The sequence below is a fragment of the Anomaloglossus baeobatrachus genome, chromosome 1, assembly GCF_048569485.1.
Source record: "Anomaloglossus baeobatrachus isolate aAnoBae1 chromosome 1, aAnoBae1.hap1, whole genome shotgun sequence".
In the NCBI taxonomy this organism is placed as follows: domain Eukaryota; kingdom Metazoa; phylum Chordata; class Amphibia; order Anura; family Aromobatidae; genus Anomaloglossus; species Anomaloglossus baeobatrachus.
In genome coordinates this window covers 672,267,591-672,283,142 of record NC_134353.1, presented here as the reverse complement: position 1 = coordinate 672,283,142, position 15,552 = coordinate 672,267,591, and the positions used below count along the sequence as shown (strand labels likewise).

General features: G+C 40.5%; 1 protein-coding gene across 1 annotated transcript in view; it reads right to left on the bottom strand.

Annotated features, from left to right (window-relative positions):
- SGSM1 (small G protein signaling modulator 1) overlaps nt 1–15,552 on the bottom strand; it is a 333,454-nt gene that overhangs the window by 215,346 nt on the left and 102,556 nt on the right. Inside the window, exon 3 of the mRNA XM_075320055.1 lies at nt 6,980–7,055. Within this exon, the coding sequence (XP_075176170.1) occupies nt 6,980–7,055 (76 nt within the window). The remainder of the gene's footprint in view (nt 1–6,979; nt 7,056–15,552) is intronic.

The following is a 15,552-nucleotide window of genomic DNA, read 5'->3' as shown; positions in this document are numbered from 1 at the left end:
ACAAATGGTCAGGCTTGACATTTTCAAAATTAATTATAGGAAGGAGGTGTTTGGAAAAAAAGGGCATTTAATATGTAAGGTGTTCACCCCTAAATTAGCCCATGGTCCAGTCACAGACCTAGGATTCGAATATTAAAATCTTGGCTGTCCTGGAAACATGAGCCCGGGGTCAAGCATCCAAAAAGCTGGGTGGCTGAAAAGAAAGCTGTTCTCATGTGGGGGCCTGCCTATGCTGGTTGTGTGATCCACAATTCATTTTCTCCTCCCCCCAAAGGAAATAGAAGACAACTTTAGACTGGAACATTTAGGTAATTCTGTTATTTCTCAGTTTTTAATTTATAACTGGTTTGCATATTTGTATCTTCACACTTCATTTTTATCTTTTATACCCTTCATCGGATGCACTGTTTATTTTTATATTAAAACTTAAAAATGTAATAAGTTTAATCCTCTTATACTCTAATGAATCTATAGCCCTACGGAGAGTGTGTGATCCTTTTGATTGTCAGACAGCAGTTTATTTTGGGGAATCATCACCCCATGTGTTTGTTGAGTGATGGCAGCCTATTGTGCAGCCGAGTGTGTGGATTGTGTTGGGGTGTGATTTATGCTCACTTTATAGCCTATAACAGAGGTTGAGTGCTGCACTGAGTGAGAGGAGATAATTAACCCTTGCATGCACACCCCAACATCACGTATAGAGAAGTGTGTTCGTGACACTCAAAGGGTTTATAATAATTAATCAGTCTTTATACTGTCATTATTATAACATCAATGGAAATGTGATCTATAACACTAGTGTTCAAGACAGATCCACTTGTATCTGAAGTTAATGAGGCAGGTGATAGCTGTTACTATGCAGTGATAACTAATTACTAAAAATACACATCATATTTTTTGGACTATAAACTGCTCTGGAATATAAGACGCACCTGGGTTTTAGAGGAGAAAAATAGGAAAAAAATATGAACCACTGTTATGGGGATCTGTTGATGACAGTGTTATGGGGGTAATGTTCCCCAATTCTGTACTTGTCTTCTCTTCCAGGTATATGTGTCCCCCAATCTTGCCCCATCCTGGTATATATGATCTCCCATCCTGGTACATTCACATACAGGCAAATGTGTAACAATGTTTTGAACTTTTGTTTTTCAGGCTCCATATATCACCACATACTACAGCTTTGAGTGTCAGACTACTTTCATTTATTAGACAATCATCTTGGCTATATCATACATAAATTTGACTTGCAACTATTTAGTGTATGATTAGTTATGCAGATTCTGGTCATGTAAATGCATTGTAAGGCTCTGTGCACACGTTACTTTTTCCATGCTTTTTTCCTTGCAGATTTTAATCAATACTGCCTTTCCAGAGCCTTGTGTTATCATTAAAGTAAAAAACCCCTATATTACATTGACATTACAGACCTGAGTGGGGCCTTTTTTTTATGTCTGTGGATTGAGTTGAAGCTTTTATTGGGAACATTTTACATAACATTTTGGATCACATACTGTATATCCTGTTCTCTAAGGTGAACACTTACATTGCAGTTTCCATCTAAATCTCCCAATAATATGAATCAGATGACACCCCCAACGGAGCCATTCAATATAGGGACGCAGTTGAAGTTACTCTGTGTAAGCACTCTGCGTAGAGCGCAGGATAAATGTGAGCCGACTCTTACTGATATCTTACATAGTAACATAGTTACATAGTTACATAGTTACTTAGGTTGAAAAAAGACCTAGGTCCATCTAGTTCAACCTTCCTCCACCAGTCTTTGAGAGGAAGAATGAATAAATCCACAGTAGGTCAAGAATCGCTTTTATTATTTTTTTTAAACGGTGTTCACAGTGTGGTATAAGTGTTTAGATGGTTTTATGTTTGGACAATGCAATTGCAGCAATACCAGATTTATACAGATTTTTTATGTTTAGCTGCTATCACACACTAAATACGCCTTTTTTTTTTTTGCATCAACATATATTGAGAGCTATAATTTTTCTAGATTTTTGCCAACAGAGTGATGTGATTGTTTATTATTCTGATTTCTGGGGGGCAAAATTAACATGAAACAGCAATTTAGGGGTTGTTTTTAGGGAGTTTACTTATCCCCTCTATTAGTCTGATAGCTGGTATAATGCATTGCCATGCATCAGCATAGCAATGCATTTTAATGTAAGTGTCAGATTGCATGTCAGACTTTGCTTTTGGCCGCTTCTGAGAGGCCACCGTACATGTAATACAAACTTCTATATGCCACGATTGCTATTGATTGTGGCATACAGAAGATCGCAAAGGGTTAACATCATCGGTACCGGAGACAATCAGGTCCTGATTATGTCTCTGGTCAGAACTATCGTTTTGCCCCGGAACAGTGTTGATTGAGGGACTCTGGGGTTCGTGATCCTCTAATGATCACCAACCTTAAAAGAATGTTGGCGCTGCACAAAGCCCAGCAAGTGCCAACTTTTATCTACAGTGAGTGGTTGCAAAGAGGTTAAAGAGAATGAATATTCACTACTCCCCATGTCCACAATCCTGCCCACCTCTCAGCACTTAGGAGGGCAGGATTATGGACGTTGGAAGCAGTGAATACTCATTTTCTTTATTAAAGGACACAATGTGAGCCCCAGTGTTGGCTCCCAACTTCTGTGACCTGGCTCCTGCCTTCTATGACCCTGCTCCTGTCTCCTGTTACATGCTCCTCTACCGCCGCTCCCTCACAACCACAGCCAGGTACATCCTGACTATAAGTCACACAACCCACTTTCCAATGAAAATTTTGGGGAAAAAAGTGCATCTTATAGTCTGAAAAATGCAGTATTTGCCAACATTTGTCTGTTATGTTTGTTTACTCACAGAGGAGTGTCTATTTCTGAGGCAACAGCTATTTTTGCAAAAATAACTGCACAATGCACTATTATAATGGTGTTTAGATTTTCAGACACAAGACAAAACTATAATTTTGTGAACGTGTCGCTAAAAAGAGCGAAGTAATGGTTTCCCATCAGTTGCTAAGTCAATTTAATTAAAAAAAAAAAATAACAACACAAAAAACAATGTCAAACATTATCAGAGGATGTACATGTCCACAGCAATAGTTGTAGGCGAGGGGATCACATATGGATTCTTCTTATATTATGCCAAGGCTTTGAAAACTGTATAAACTGTAACACTCTACTGCTAAAAAAAAAAAAATATGTTTTCTAATCTACTGAAAATTAAAGTAAAAGGAAATATTGTCCTTATCTTACCCTTCCATTAAGCCACTTCAAACCTTTTTTTTTAACACTAGCATACCTCCAGATACAAGGCTCTTCTTTGAAAGGAGTAAGAGGTCTGAAGATGTCAGTTTGCAATGACATGGACCTTATAAAGCTCCTTAGTTGTTCAAAGGTTTTTGCTTGGTGACGGATGCTCCAGGGCATACCATTTAATTGTATGGGCTATTTCAGTTTGACATGACTACCAACGTACAGTCTCCTTCCTTCTTTGCAAGTTGGGAGAGCGACTTGGAAAAATCTCTTTCACCAAAAAAAACCAAAACACTCAAAAAATACTTGTTCTCACGCATACGTCTTCGCTTTTTCTACCTACCGCAGGAGAGGAATTACAAAGTCTAATTGAGATGGCATAGGTGTCCATAGGCTACTCACTCTGTATTTGCCTCAGACAATTGTTGGCGATGTTTAAAAGAGATGGGCTTTTATACCCAAATATGGTGGTCAATCCAGCCTATAAAGCACTTTTGGGAAGCAGTGTTTGACTTATTTAGTACAGGTAAAATATATCTTTGTACCGTGTTAGCCAGTAGAGATAAAAAATTGTTTAAAAGAACTGAAGTCCCCAGTGGTTGATACCTTTTAATGGCTAACTGAAAAGATGGTAATAATAGCAAGCTTTCGAGACTACTCAGGTCTCTTCATCAGGCATGGTATAACACAAAATCTGAAGAGTCACATATTTATACACAACAGGACATAGAATAGTGCAGTAAAAAAAAAAAAAAAAAAAAAAACAACAAAAAAACAACAAAAAAACAAGTTATATGAAACAGAACTATCACTATGGCAGGGGGGCAAACTGTTGTGGCCATAAATATTGCTGCAGTTCAGTGTGAAAGTTTTATTGTTTACATCAGTTAAGATATGTGCTCCTCTGACCATCCGAGCCAGTCACAGCACTGGACCAGACCCTAATCAGAGGACAATAAAACTTTCACACTGAACTGCAGCAATATTTATGGCCACAACAGTTTGCCCCCCTGCCATAGTGATAGCTCTGTTTCATATAACTTGTTTTTTTGTTGTTTTTTTTTGGGGGGGGGGGGGGGGGTTTACTGCACTATTCTATGTCCTGTTGTGTATAAATATGTGACTCTTCAGATGTTGTGTTATACCATGCCTGATGAAGAGACCTGAGTAGTCTCGAAAGCTTGCTATTAATACCATCTTTTCAGTTAGCCATTAAAAGGTATCAACCACTGAGGACTTCAGTTCTTTTAAACAATTTTTTGACTTATTTAATAAACTTTCTACAAACAAGAAGCAACTTTCTATGGTGATAGCCCTCCTATCCCAATCTATGGTAATAGAAGAGGTTTGCTTTTGACACTTCCTATCTGTAGCTAGGAGATTGATTCCCAGGTACTGGAAGCAGAAGAACCCTCTCACACGTGCAGAACTTGTGGTGGAACGCAATGATACCCTTAGAATAGAAGAATAGGGCAAATAACTAGAACAACAGGTAAGGTTCTGAGCACTTTGGCACCCTTGGTTATGGTTGGAAATTCTCCGAAACCGACCACTTGGTAACGCTATGCATTAGAAGCCCTCCATATTCCATACTTTTACATTTTCACAGCTTTACATGTCAGAGTATTCAATAAGGACTGAGCGCCATCCAGGTGAGAATCCCTCTTTTTTTTTCTTCTCTTTTCCTGTACTTACTATTCTAATTTTCCCTCTTTGCTTTCTCTAACTTTATTCTTTTTTTTTTTTCTTGACTATGGTTACCTGGTCTCATCTTTTCTATATATGCTATCGAGTTAGAATACATGCAAAAAAGGTTTTGCTCTAAGCTCCTTTTTTTGTTTCCATATAAGTGTGATGACATTGTAATTAATTATACTTTACAACTGTACAATTGTAATGCATGGAGCTTATAGCTTTTATCTTGCTGTATTGATTAAGCTGAGCAAAACTAATAAACTCTTGATTTACAAAAAGGAAATACTGTCACAATTAAAAAAATAAATAATATCTGTACAGTGAATGATATTTGATTGCATACAGTAGATGCTTATCACAATTGTCTTTGTGAACTGGCAGTGAAAGCATTATAATGAGCACTGACAAAGCCGGATTTATAGAACGTGAAAAGATCATTATGATTACATGAACTCAATGAATAAGTATTTCACATTACATCATTTTACTGGTACTGTATCTAGTGCTGTCACAACACATATCAATTCTATTCATATGCAATAATATTCTCAGGCTATAAACTGCTTTAGAACATTTTTTTTTTGTTCTTAAAAGGTAACCTGTCAGGCAATTCCTGCTGACCAAACTGCGGGCTGCATAAATCGCATAAATCGCATAAATCGCAGCCTGGCTGCATAATTGCAGTCAGGTGTATTATCTCCGAAATGCTTTCCGAGAAAATATACGGTAATTTGAAGATCCTAATCTGGCGCTGCACCTGGCTGGATTTTATTTGGGCCACAGCAGCGGATGACAGGTAGCTCTCCCCATGTACATGCAATGGAAATGCCTGTCAATCATCTAAACGCAGAGATGGGAGAAGGCGGCTAGGACTGAAGCCATACTAGTCTGATCTCTATCAATGGGCCCTGATAGGATCTCAGGATCTTGAAAGTATACTTTAAATAGTTCCTAACACTTATCTTTCTTCTTCTGAACCCTCCAAGTTGACTTATGGCCACAATAAAATTCAGCTTAAACTTCATATTGTCACAAATAAGCTTAGTGGCGTTCAGAAGAAGAAAGCCAACAGTTGCAAACTCTACATAAGTTTGCTGACTAATTCATTGTTAAATAATTCTGCAGCCAGCTATGTACAGTGAAACAGAAGCTATAGAAGATAAATGCTTCAACATTTTTTTATGAAATCAAATAAAGTCCAAAAATTAACGACCCTGAAAGTGTCCATATCTTTTGACAAATCAACTGTTTTTGAAGAAAAATAAACATTGTATTGTGAAAAATATTTTAATTTTGGTATACTCCCCACACCACCACCCTTACCATATGTATACAAAAAGAGAATTTTGATCACTGAAATATACTTTATAATTTTCCTCAATTTTATCATGCTTTAACATGTAACAATAGTCTGCAATGTGGTTTTCGCATTATAAAAACATGTAAAAAAGTCACTGTCAAACCATATAAAAAAAGGTAAAAACGTTATGCAGTTTTTCTACACATTAGCAGACCAAGAGGCAAATTGCTACATGTAAACACACTAAGACCTCATTCAAAAAATTACCCATACAGGTCTATTGGTCTGTGAAAAATCACTCAATCACACATTGTCATCAGTGTGCAATCAGTGTGCCATCCATTTTTTACATTGCAATGGGTAAGAGAAGCTTTACAATTTCGCTCTTTTTTATTTCATAAAAAAAGCCACAACTGGCACAAATTGACACACTGATGAAAATGGGATCTTTTCTTGCAAGTATAATAAAAAAAAAAATCACTGATGTCTAATAAGGTTTTAGGCTTCGTACAAAACGTATCAATTGCTCAATCTCGTATAAAAAAATAAAATAAAATAAAATCACTGTTTGCAGCAATTTCCCCCCAAAATTTAAAAAATGTTTATCACACAGAATTGTGTGCCAAAAATTGCCCCAAAGACATGAAATTTAAGAGCAGTGTATATACAGGTTAATAGCTGAAATACAATTTTACATAATCGAATTCAGAACTTGACACCTTACCACAAAAAGAGATTATGTGACTGCTGTCTTCATGCACAAATTTCCTTGTAACCGCTTCTTCCATAATTTGTTTAACCTACAAAAGAGAAAACAAAAGTTTGGATAAGCAAATGCTGTGATGGCTACACGTCTATACTTTACAATCACAATTAATGATGGGCGAGCAGGACACTGCTCGGCACTCGAAATGATGAGTGAACAATACGAAGCTGGTCAGACGCTCGGAGAGGCTCAACTTGAGCAACAGGTATAATTGAAGTCAAAGATTGGCCAGTTTGGCTCTTTGCCTAAATATTGCCAGCCATAAACAGAGCAGTTCCAGGAGAAGGACAGGTTTTTGTTTTTTTTTTGTACACACCACATCCAAAAACAATGTTTTTACCCCAGTGAGAGCCAGAGTCAGTAAACAGCTCTAATAATAATAATAATATAATATTTATTCATTTATATAGCGCTATTAATTCCACAGCGCTTTACATACATTAGCAACACTGTCCCCCACTGTCTCACAATCTAAGGTCCCTATCAGTATATTTTTGAATTGTGGGAGGAAACCGGAGTACCCGGAGGAAAACCACGCAAACAGAGGGAGAACATACAAACTCCTTGCAGATGTTGTCCTTGGTGGGATTTGAACCCAGGACCCCAGCGCTGCAAGACTGCAGTGCTAACCACTGAGCCACCGTGCCGCCCTCTAGCTGGGAGTATCTACATACATCATGTGCCAACTGCTATGGCAATGTACAACAATAACATTAGTGTTAAATCATCAAGGTGAATGTTTACTTCTTTATTTCTTCTACTTCTCAGTTTACCCACTGTGTATGACTTAATCTAATGTATAATGTTCTTCTGTCAACTCTACTGTCTTGCCAATTACGTAATTCATGTTATTATTTAAGTTGTGCTACTGTGATACCATAATTTCCCACGGGATCAATAAAGTGTATCGTATCGTATCGTATGCAGTGAAGCAAGACTGTGCTTTCTGTTCGATGTTTTACAGGTGACATATCCGAGCACCCAAGATACTCGGCCGAGTACCAGAGCACCCCGATTCTCGATCGAGTACCGAGCAGTGGTGAGCACGCTCGCCCATCATTAATCACAATATTTCTTAATAAATATACAGCATGCAATAAACATATCTTTTCGACCACATGATTCCTAAACACTTAGCACATGTGCTCGCACTGGTAAAGATAGCTAAACCGAAGTACTGTTATTTCTTTAGTTTATTACCAAGGAACTTTTCAAATACAAGGCTATGGAATTACACAATGTATGTATCACATGCTCCTCACTCAATCTCCCTTCCATATGTTTTGGTTTTTTTTTTACTAATATCTAGCAAGTAAAGGGTTATTCTCCCCCAAAAAGTATATCTAGTTGATCGCTGAGGGTCCCTGTGGTCAGATCCTCAGCAATCTTTAGATCAAGGTTCTGGAACCCTGTCTTGAAATGAGTGGAGGTGCTCATTGTGTATGGGACTGCATTTTCCATCAGTCCCATACAAAATGAATGAAGCAGAGATTGATCATGTGAATGGATGCTTTAATCGAGACAGGATTTCAAGATTGCTGGGATTTTATGTTCACTGAAAAAAAGCAGTCAAAGGTGTTTGACATTTCCCTTTCCCCATTTATAACACAAAAATGCTAGTCCCAAACAAGGTAACCTCACCTATCGCAGTAAACTGAATATATCTTGCTCACTTGAAGGTTTCCCTACTTCATTGTCCGCAGTGAGCAGATTCTGCTCCAAAATACACACACAAGAAACTTCAAATATTCTTTAAATACGCTTCCTAATTGTTTCAAAGTGATAAACCTGCTCTCTTAGCAGTATCAAAGCTGCATTTTATGCTGTATTCTTGCCGCATTTATGGTTTGTTATTTGTATAAAGTACATGTTTAAGTAAAGTTAGTCTAATTCACCACAAAAGCAGCAAAAACAAAAAAAATGCATGTGCGTTTTTTCACTCTCATTTGTTTCAAAAGTGAAATAAGCAGCTGAATCTCTGAAAGATTTGACATGCTGCTTCTTTAAAAAAAAAAACAGCAGTTTTCCATTTTAGTCAGGAAAAAAAAAAAGCAGGTGTGTGTGTGCATGAGATTTCTGAAATCTCAGCTTTAGGCCCCTTCACACGTCAGTGATTCTGGTACGTTTGTGCTTTTTTTTTTAAACGTACCAGAATCACGGACATACGCAGACCCATTATAATGAATGGGTCTGCTCACACGTCAGTGATTTGTCACTGCACGTGTCTCCGTGCGGCGTACCCGCGTGTGAGTGATTGCTGCACGGAGACATGTCCATTTTTTTCTGGCATCACTGATGTTCCACGGACCACGCAGTGGTGTGGTCCGTGAAACACGTGCTAGAAAAAAAACGTACTTTTAAAATAAAAAACATTTTAACTCACCCGGCGTCCAGCAATGTCCTCCTTCTGTGCCGGCTGATTACTGTCGCGCATATTCATTATGCGCGACACAGCCGACCCGGAAGCAGCTGCTGCAGGGGTCACCGCCGGCCGGATGCTGCACCGCGGGAGCGATAAGCACCATGGACAGCGGGAGCGGGCACAGGTGAGTGAATCTCTAAGGCTATGTGCGCACTTACCGGATTTTGCCGCGGATTTTCCGCGGATTTGCTGCATGTTTCGCTGCAGAAAATGTTCATAACATCTCTGCAGTGAATCACCAGCAAATCCTATGGAGAAAAAAATCCTGTGCGCACTGGGCGGAATTTGACAGCTGCATGTTTTGCTGCGGGAATCCCGCAGCAAAAACAAGTGCATATCAATTCTTTTCCGCACATCGCTGCGGGATTTCACTCCATTGACTCCAATGTTAATCATGAAATCCCGCAGGGAATAACGCAGGCAGCAAATTCTGTGCGGTTCACTGCGTTTTCCTGCGTTATTCCCTGCGGTATTTCGCGGTTTACCTCCGGTAATGTACATCGCCTGTCTGCGGTTTGCAGGGAAGTGATGTCATTACAGGAAGAGGAAGCAAAGCAGAGAGTAAACACAAACACATCACAGACACAGATAGACGTCACAGACACATAGAACACACAAAGAAAGAAAACGGAAATATAGAAAACAAAGAACGTGGGCTCCGCTGCATATTTACCTTCCAGCCGAGGTAAGCACACAGCGGCGGCCCAGTATTCTCAGGCTGGGGAGGGAGAGGGGCAGGGTTAATGTCCCCCGCCTCACTCCCCCTCCCGCAGCCGAGAATATCAGCCGCAGCTGCCCCGGGACTGTCGCATGCATTATGCGGCACCACCGGCGTGTCCCCGGCTCTTCTTGCTGCCGTGTAGCAGTGGCAGCAAGGTAATACAAGGGGTTAATGATGGTGGGGGACCACCGCCATTAACTCCAGGCTTGATCATAGCAGCGTCTATGAGACAGCTGACATGATCAACCCGTAAGTAAAGTGAATAAAACAGACACCGAAAAATCCTTTATTTTAAATAAAACAAACAAGCCTCGTTCACCATTTTATTAACCCCTCCCGCACCAAAGCTCCGGCGTAATCCACAGGTCCTGCGCTGCTTACATCCAGCCGCGACTGTCACAGACACAGCGCTGAATGAAAGCAGCAGACAGCAGAGGTAATTACCGGTCATTTCCCACGGCCGGTAATGTGAACTCACTGCCGACCGTGGGAAATGCAGCGATCTGTCCTCTATCTGTCTGTCTATCTATCCCTCTATCTATTCTTCTGTCTATCTATCTACTATCTCAGAATTAAATGACTTTTTTTTTTCAATGTGCTTTATTGCATTGAATGTAATAAAGCACATCCCAACCCGCACGCGGCAAAACCGCGGCAATACCGCGATCAATACCGCGGTAAAACCGCAGCAAACCGCGGCAAACCGCATGCGGTTTTCGGGTGCGGTTTCCCGCGGTTTTTTACCGCGGGTGCGGTAATCTTTGAGAGCATGCGGAATTTTCTCAAGAAAATTCCATTTCCCAGTGCGCACATAGCCTAAGTGCAATCACGGGCCACGGAGAACGGAGCCCGGATTGCACTTAGACAACCCACGTGTGCCGTGATTTTCGGCACACGCAGGGACATGTGCGTGTTTTACACGCCAGTGAAAAACGTCACTGTTTTTCACTGACGTGTGAAACGGGCCTTAGCTGGTACTATAAAGTGCAGCTTTTCCTTTGGATTTATTTGCATAAAACTCGTGAAAAAAAAATGCCAAAAAAAGCAGTAAAAACACAACATGTGACCCAAAGCCTAAATTTTTTTTTACATTGAGTTTTCATCCTGAAAAATCCACGTAGCAAGACTTTAAAAATACCCTTTCTTTTGCGTTTTCCAACCTTAGGCTGCATTTTGACAGCCCGGTCTCCAGCATTAAACAACCGCTGATCGACTACATGCAAGTTGATTGGTGGTGGTTTAGTAGCCTGAACTTACATGAAATCATTCTGGGAACATAGAACATAATTGCTGTAGGCAGTACATGTCCTGTTTACACAAGACAATGTGCTGTCTGAGAAGGAGGAGTTATTCCAGTCTTTGCTGGCCTGTTTAGACAAGCTAATAAAAGAGAATTCCAAGGAACACAATCTTGATCAGCCAGTGTACATGGGCCCTTAGGGTCCCGTTACACATAGCAACGTACCAGTGATCCCACCAGCGATCCGACCTGGCAGGGATCGCTGGTAAGTCGCTACATGGTCGCTGTTGAGCTGTCAACAGACATCTCCACAGCGACTAGCGACAAGCCATCAGCGACCCGTGTAACGACAGCTCCCTGCACACTCAGAACCGGTGCTCGTTGGTCTCCCGCTGTCAAACACGCTGATGCGTGCTACACAGCAGGAGACCAACGAGCAAAAAATGGTCGTGATCGTTTTGTCACGATCGCAGCAGGGGCCCGCTCGCTGCTGCTGGTCACACACAGCAATATCTCTAGCGAGGTCGCTGATACATCACAAAACCTGTGACGGTTCAGTGATCTCGCTAGCGATCTCACTATGTGTGACGGGGGTTTAAGGGTATGTTCACATGATGCGATTGCACAGCATATTGTTTGCACAATTTTCCCCAAATCACTGTAAAACTGCATAGTTGTCCTCCAATTTTGAAAAATCATCGCATAAAAACACTGACTAGGCCTTGTGCAATGTCCATTGTAACATCATGTTATGCTAACACAGCACAAACATCGTGTTGGTGGCACCAGGAGACCCATCATAAAGTGAAGCAAGCTAGAGAGAATGCGTGATGGAAGAAAAAGGAGGCTCGCGGAAGGTCAGACAGGGCACTGTGGGGACAACACAGTGGGAGCTGTGGGGGAAGTATAGTAAGGTGAGTATTACTCAATTATTTTTTTTTCTTTTGCTTTATGACAGCACTCTACAGTTCGGAAAAATGGGGACCACAGCTAGATGCCAAGTTACTGAATTTGTACAGAGTAAATTGCAAAAAAAATCTGTCTTCTGAAGAATACAAATTTTTGTAACACTTCTACATACCGTAGAAAATGTCTAAAACAAAATACAGTAGAAAGAGACGTAGATGGACCATGTGGCCTCCTCTGACGTCAATATTCTGTTTCTATGTCTGTTTCATGTAACAGTTATTTATACACATCAAGGCTTTACACGATATAAGCAAAATGATCTAAAAGCGGTCAATAGTACAGGTGTCTTCTCAGCTGCACTCAAACAAAAACTACAATATGCTCGCAGGGGATGCTTTGATCAATGTCACAAAGGGACAGATAAAAAGAACAAATAATTTAATTTTAGAAGTGTAAGTTTTTATTTCAAACAAGATGCCTTTGTGATTTCTTGGAAAGAACTATTACTAGTACTAATCTTGCTCATTAGTGAAAAAAAACAAACTCATAGTATATTCAATGGACTGCAAATTAGGTTATATAATATTTTGCGTCTGTGGCACAGACATTCATTACATTTACTATTATAAAACAATTAACGTCGCTGACGATACATTACCACTAACATACTTATTTGTCATTTTCACAGCAAATGACTAAATCCACCAGGTCACGGTCATGACAAAGGATAAAAACAGTATGTACACTATACTGGACTGATATGAGTATAGTAAAATATTTGTAGCCGAGAATTAATGTCTATTTTAGACAATTTAATAAACTCCTGAAGACCACATAAAAAGGCCTGATGTTCAGCCTTCGGACCCAGCACATTTTTTTACAGCTGTTATTTCAGATTTCACAGCTTCTTTACTTCTCAATATAATTGCAATCAAATTATTAAACCCCTCCCACAGACATGAGTTAACTGGGCTTATTAGCAAAATTTACCAACTTTCTAATGTTTTCAACAGAAAAAAGACTGAAACAAATAATGTAACAACTAAACACATCCAATAGTTCCTAACTCAATACCCTTTATCATAAGTGATCTAGGATTGCAACTTTGATGTATTTTGCTAACATTTTCAAAATAGTGATATTGTCCATTGTCCTGGCAGCACCAATATCCCTCACATGCTCCTGTACTCTAAGGTTACATGCCCACGATCAGCGTTAGCAGCATTTTGGATGCAGAGTGTTTCAGATGTGTCCAAAACGCTGCATTGTACAGTACATGGGATTTCTAGAAATCCCATACCCACGGTGCGTGTATGGGCTGCAGTGAAAACTGACCTGCGGTGCGACTTTCCGAGCCGCAAGCATGTCAATTATTTACTGCGGAGTCGCAAGTGTTCTCCGTAGAGAAAGCACAGCGACAGACCGCAGCGCACCGAACCCTGATCGTGGGCACGAGCAGCTGTGGTCTACTGCGGAGAAGACTCACAGCACTGCAGGTCAGCACTCACCGTGTCCAGGATGCAGCGAGTCCTGATTGTGGGCACGTAATGTAAGAGTTCAGTCACATCTGCATATAAAATGTGTGAGTGCAATGCGAGAAAACATCGCAATGCACTAGCACTAATGTTAACCAATAGAGCAGAGCACATCTGCTACTTTCATCTTTGAAATCTTCTACGTGCGGGGCAAATCGCAGCATGCTGTGAGTGGTGCTTCATTATGCCCCCCCCAAAAAAATGATGGGAGGTCCACCTTATTTTTGCTAGCCAGCTAAGGTAAAGTAGATAGTGTCAGTCTGCAGACCAAAGTTGGCAGCTGTACTTTGGCAGGTAATGCAAAACAGAAGGCACCTAACGCTGTTATTCTAAATTATTTATTTAAAAATAAACTATTTAAAACAAAAAAACGTGGGTCCCCCATATTGGATCACCAACCAAGGTAAAGCCGACAGTTGTGGTCTGGTAATTTCAAGCTGGGGAGGCCCATGGTTATTGGGCCCTCCCCAGCCTAACAATAGTAGGCCACATTGGTCCCAGAAGTGGCACATCCATTAGATGCGCCAATTCTGGCACTTCGCCTCGACTCTTCCCATTGCCCCGATGCGGTGGCAAATGGTAATAAATGGGGTTGATGGAAGCTGTAAATTGCCAGCTGACATCAAGCCCTGATATTACTAATAGGTAGGTGTCTATCAGATACCCCCTTTACTAATCCAGTAGTTATAAAAAAAAGGAAAATACATGTTACTTGGACAAACACCCCAGACTACATCCCTCGTTCACCAATTTATTACAAATTTTAACAAAAAAATATCCAACATAATCCATAGCGAGGTCCCATGATGTTCTCCAAAAGCAGACCTGAAAGACAAAAAAAGAGAAAATTATTAAAGAAATAAAGGCAAGTTACGACCTTTTTCACCGATATATTCCCCAGGCAAATCCCTAATCTGGGTCCAGCGTAATCCAATAAGGGGTTCCGATGACAATCTCATACTAACTGTGCCAGTCAATGAAGAACAGAATGTTCCCCATTGGCAGGGAGAGCTGTCCCTGCAGCCTCACACACTGCTGTGAGAAGCACTACAGTGACCCGACCTAACTTCATGAGGTCAGCCCAGGTCACCAAAGGGGCTCTCACAGCACTGTGTGAGCAGCCGTGGACAAGCGGTATTATCATAAGATTAGCTCAGTACTTTGCTTGCGGCAATGAACTCAACAGCCGACCTCTGTTTTGGATTACCAGCCAAGGTAGAGCTGCCAGCTGCCGCTGTCTAATTCACGTTAGCTGGCTAACAAAAATAAGGGGGGACACCACATCGGGGTTTTTTATGAAATGATAAATTTGGGGCTAAAAACAAGGCTAAACACCCTTTAGTCTAAGAAAAATACTGATGGCACATTCAATCTTTCTAATGTCAACAGGTGCAAACTGAATATGAAACACAGTAACAAAAAGGAGCAGTGTGCAACTGTCTCCTTTATGTAAACACCCTTTAGAGCTATATCTGTCTGTCTATCCATCTGTCTAGCTTTTGACAGTATGTAAAACTTGATGTAAAAAACGCATTTCACACGGATGTCACATGGACGACATACGGACGACACACGGATATCTGATGGAGACTAGGCAAGGGGAAAAATGACACTTGCATGTCACTCGCATCTCACTCCAAGACACTTCAGGAGCAACAATGGAGCTATGTTTTACATGCATATGTGACTGAACCCTAACTCACA